Genomic DNA, 5,231 nt, shown 5'->3' with positions numbered 1-5,231 from the left:
GCATCCTGGCTTCCTCACCTTGTGCAGGAGCGACAGCAGACGGACCCCGCGTCCCACTGGGGTTAATCAGAAAGCTGTGTGTACTAAGCCTGTGCAGCGTCTCCATGTGTGCGGCTTCAGCCACCACACACTACGGATCTTGGTTGCATTTCTCTAATCATAGCTCATGGTCCCCAGGCAAATATTTTCAGTGGTAATCCGTCTTGTAACCTTCTCTTGACAAAATTAAATTGACTTCCCTTGCAACGAAAATATAGTTAAGGAAAACCAAATTGCTGACCCCTGTTGGCTCCTGAGGGATGTGGCAGAAATGCATCATTCATAAGCAGGTTTTTGAACTGCCTGAATTCTGGAAAGGTGGCCTGTGGCACGTTGATGTCCCTCTGATCTGAAGGTCATAATTGACTTTATAATATGGTGGTCCATAGTTTGGAGATTTCAAAACAAAAATCCACAGAATTTTAGAAATACCTTCATAGCTAAGGTTGGGCTCCTGGCTGTCAGTACTTCTCTCATTGAGAGAGGTAAGCCATGGGAGCCATGTGAATGGCACTTCTGATGTAGGTTCAAAGGATCCTCTTGTCTGCTTGGCATAGGTGGAAGGTGTAGCTGTCTTCTGCAGGAAGTAAGGGTGTGGGAGGGCCCACACGGTGGTCCCCACCATTCTATTTGCCTCCTGAGGCAAAAGCACCCGATGGGCTTTCTCAGGCCCAGGGAGACTCTGCAGCTTCAGTCTGGCCTTCCTAGCTACAGCTCTGATCCTCTTTCCAAGCTTGCTCTCTGATGTCCACCTTCACGGAGGCTGACCTTGTACTGTATGAGCAGGAGGATCCATCTGACCTCCAGACCAAAGACTGTCCAAGGCTGGATATCGCACTAGCTCCTTCTAATTCTTGTCATCCTGGATGGTAGACATTGCTGCTCTCACCTGTACAAAGATGCAGCTAGGCTCGTGCCAAGCCTCTGTCTTTCGCATTGAGTTGCTTGTCCTCAGGAGCACCTTGTGCCCAGACCCTGCACCCACCTTCCATGAGCAGGTGAACTCAGCACCTAGCACAGAATGAATTGTAAGGGGACTAGAAACAAGACCACATCTACTTCCTGATCAGCAAAGGCACCCTGCCGGCCCCTTCCAGACATTTATTATTAATCATGTGTGGTTCACAGCTGTCCTTGAGGCCCAGCTCACCGTGGCTTCAGCTTTGCATCATGTGTCTTGTATTAAAAGAAAACTCAAGTGGTACAATTGGTTTATACTTTCTAAATAAATTTTTTTTAAAGAAAAGGTCTGGTCTTTGCTTAAATGTTACAGCAAAATGGATATAAAATAGACAATAAATTATAGTTTCTATTTACAAAAAAAGCTGTAAGTACAGTTACAGATTATAAATGTGTTATTTAATCAGTTTAGTACGAAATTGCTTCCCAGTACATGATTGTGAAAAAGACATCTAAAAAATATCCTAAGATTTAATCTGATTCTTACTTTCTACAAGAGGAAACTGTGGTTTTGGTTCACAAATACCATGCTCACCTCGACAAACCAATTCTTAGAGGCAGGGTCTCTGCTGCAGACTAGTCCTGAGCCGTGGGTGCTACTGTAGGGAAAAGGCAGAGCAGTTGGAGAGCTGGTGTGTGGAGCCGGTGTTCCTGTGTCAATGTGCTTGTGGAGCCCGCTGAGAGCTGCAGTCACTTTCTGCTGGTCCATGGCTTAGAGGAAGGCTGCGGCAGATGCTTCACGCCCTACCACACAGTATGGCCCTTCTACTTTGGGTTCTAGTAAAGACTTCAGGGAAGAAGGGGTGCAGAAGTGCTTCAGTTTGTTTCGACCGAAATTAGTACATTTTCACACCGCCACCAATAACAACAAAAACCATGTGACCACAACAGCAGACAAAAGGATCCTCCCCAGAGCATGTTGGTGGCCAGGATGCAGGTCTAGGGTGAGCTGGCCTTGCTGGGAATGGAATCTGATAGTGCTCCCCCTTCCCCTGCATTCTGTTACCTGCAGAATCTCCCAGTGCTACTGAAGCAGCTGTTCTTTTCATCAGGTGTATTTCATATTCCTCCGAGGTTATTCTCTACTCACACTGCAAACAGATCTAAATGCTAAAACTAGTCTGGGTGGGGCTGGGGGCGGTGATCTGCAGGTACCAGGCCTGTACCAAAAGCACTACAACTTCCTACAGACAGCAACTGCTCAGGTATGACCTGGGGACGTTGTCAGCAAGGTCTTCCTAAGATCCCCCTTGGGCAAAAGCACCAGCGGGAGATGCTTCCAGTGCCATCGTCCCACTTCGCTGTGCTTCTTCGTGTGTGTTAAGGCAGATTTAGGCAGGAATCCAAGGCAGAGTCACTAGCAACGGGCTTTGCCTTAATGGCAACCGCAAGCTCTCACGACCATATTCCTGTATTTTTTCAAGATGACGTTGGAGTTATCGTCAAAGTAAAGAACTGAGATGGCATTGAGCTTAGTTGGTGCACAGCATGGCTTGGGCACGTACTCGGGATTCATAAGGTGAACCTGTTCCAAAATAGAAATGGGAGTGGGCACTGTTAGAAATGATAACCTGGTCTGGGCTTGAGCCCACTTACTGCCAAGTCTGGGCACTCACCAAGGTCTGTACAATGGCATGGTTGGTGGCATTCATATGCGCGTTGAGTGGGAAGGAACACTCTCCATCACAGTAGTTGGCAGCATAGCCTTTGGGTGCAATGATCCAATCCTTGAGATAAAACAAAAGGAAGTGAAAGATCACCAGGTACCCCTACATCATCTGCACTCTCAGTGATCCCCAAGAGAAGACACTGATCATGGTGCACACAGCGTGGGAACAGGCGGAGAAGTTTGGGAACTGCCCAAGTTCACATTCAAGTGATGCTAAGGTATGAACGTGGTTGGTCTGACCCTAGAGCCTCAGTCTTTCCATGGGTTCATGTAACTTAGCTGCTGCAAACCTGTTAGGTCTGGGATTGAGCTTGTGGCTGGCCTGATGGACAAACGCTGCCGTGGAGGAATCCTTTCGACACTATGAACATTTATTGCTCTCATTGGCTAATAAAAAGCTGACAAGCTGGTACCTGGGTAGGAAGTTAAGCAAGAAAGCCAAACTGAGAATGATGGGAAGGAGGGTGGAGTCGGGAGAGAAGCCAGCCAGTGGCCTAAGAAGCAAGGCATGCTGGAGGATGGGTAAAGCCATGAGATACATGGCAATACATAGATTAATAGAAATAGGTTAATTTAAATGTAAGAGTTAGGCAGTAACAAGCCTGAGTTATCAGCCGAGCATTTTTAATTAATATAAGCCTCTGAGTTGGTTATTTGAGAAGGGACGGTTGGAAAAGACTTTGTTTACTAAATGCTCCTTGACTTAGGATGGGGCCGGGCGGTGGTGGCGCATGCCTTTAATCCCAGCACTCGGGAGGCAGAGGCAAGCGGATCTCTGTGAGTTCGAGGCCAGCCTGGTCTACAAAGGGAGTTCCAGGACAGGCTCCAAAGCTACAGAGAAACCCTGTCTCGAAAAACCAAAAAACTTAGGATGGGGGTTACATTTCAATAAAACACCAGCTGGAAATGCCCATTATACACCTAAATTAGCGAGCATCCTGTCTTAGGCACAGTGCATTGTGGGGCTGACTGTGAGCTGCTGCCACCCGTCATGTCCAACGATGAGAAGATTCTAGCTCAGAAAGACTCAACCTCAAAACTCAGGGCACTATATCTAGAGAACACACTGCTCCTACATCGTCATATAGCTGAAAAATGGTCAGTTAAAACACTGTAGGTCAGGATCTGTCACGTCTACTTAGACCCAAAGGGTCATCCGCAGGATCCCAATACAGTCCTGTCAAAGTAACGCCACCTACATAGAGAATGACTCTTATCTCCCGTTTCTCAGCACACTTAGCTGGACTTGGTATGAGCCAATTTAGAGCTACTGGGGAAATTAATCATCAGATTCTTTTTTTTTGTAATCCTGTTTCTATGTAAAAGTTGCTTAAATGTCCAAATGCCCCTCAGTCTTTGAAAGAATGAGGAAAGAGAGAGAACCATAAAGGGGGGCACAAGGTTTTCCTGCCTTACTCCAGCAGCCTGAGTATTTGAGAGCTCCTGGGATTCCCGAATCAGCTCCTCCTGGAAGCTGATGGCAGCAGCCATGGGTGAGGTATGAACAAGGTACCCATGGAGGCCCATCCTTATTCTGAGGACTCACCTGCCAGCCCAGGTCCTGGAAGCTCACATGGACTCACCTGCCATCCCAGGTCCTGGAAGCTCACGTAAAGTTCGTGCTTTTTGCAGGCTGTTTTTAATTCACTGCTGTTGTAGTCTGTTGGATGAGATAAAAAAGAGGTACTCATTAATTCCATCACTTAAAAATATACATAAGGGCTTTCCTCTCATACATGCCAGGCACTGTGTGATGCTCAGGGCAACTGTGAGCCAGGCCCCTGTTGACACACATGGTCTCCCAACAGTCGGTTGTGTTCCCAGTTGTTTGTCTAAATTTAGAGCCACTGGGGGAATTAATCATTTGACTTTTTTTTTCTAATCTCGTTTCAAAATAAAAGTGGTTCAGATGTTTAAATAATACATTCCCCTTGTCTGTGAAAAAGTGTGATGAGAGTTAAAGAAAGTTGGCACAGCCAGGGGAGCTTTCGAACACACCGCACTTTGCCCGTCCTGGGGTCTGCTTTGGCACCCTGTTATTTCACGGCAACCTTTCAACAGCTGATGTGCATCACGTAGTCTGCCTTGTGCAGGTCTGCAGATGGATGTGTGGCGATCTCCACTGGATTTGAGAGAAGGCAGTCATTAACTGGTAACCGTCATTGTATTCCACGTGTGGACTATCCAGACGTGGCATGGAGCTTGGGTGACAGCTTCTGGCCCCCAAATGGGGAAACGGGTGACAGTGGGAGGCCACGCTCTCCTGTTCATTGGTTCCAGTCTCACTGCTGTTGTCGAGGCCTTTCTAGCTGCCCTAAACCATCCCAAAGCCAGAATTTCCCCAAAACAATCTGCTGAGCCGCCTGTGCAATCCAGGAGCCACTGGCCTGGCTTAGCCACCCTCACCAGGAGGCCTGGGACACCTTGATTCATTTCAGCCCATCAGCAGCTTTTCTGTGACATACACATCTCCTGCCTGGCGCCAGGGTATGGCTTCTGTCTTGGAGACTCAAAAGGGCACTCAGGGTGCCCAGCTCCAACTCAGAATACAGATGACATGGTC

The 5,231-nt window shown here is 47.6% G+C and overlaps 1 protein-coding gene across 1 annotated transcript in view; it reads right to left on the bottom strand.

The window, feature by feature from the left end:
• Positions 1–1,278: 1,278 nt before the first annotated feature.
• Bmp6 (bone morphogenetic protein 6) overlaps positions 1,279–5,231 on the bottom strand; it is a 148,570-nt gene continuing 144,617 nt past the window's right edge. The window contains exons 5-7 of the mRNA XM_057787972.1: positions 4,252–4,328; positions 2,616–2,726; positions 1,279–2,524 (exon numbers count right to left, since the gene is read on the bottom strand). Coding sequence (XP_057643955.1) covers positions 2,375–2,524; positions 2,616–2,726; positions 4,252–4,328 — 338 coding nt within the window. The 3' untranslated portion in view covers positions 1,279–2,374. The remainder of the gene's footprint in view (positions 2,525–2,615; positions 2,727–4,251; positions 4,329–5,231) is intronic.

This window comes from Chionomys nivalis, chromosome 13, assembly GCF_950005125.1.
Source record: "Chionomys nivalis chromosome 13, mChiNiv1.1, whole genome shotgun sequence".
In the NCBI taxonomy this organism is placed as follows: domain Eukaryota; kingdom Metazoa; phylum Chordata; class Mammalia; order Rodentia; family Cricetidae; genus Chionomys; species Chionomys nivalis.
Note: the sequence above shows the minus strand (reverse complement) of the source record. Positions and strands in the feature narration are given on the sequence as shown.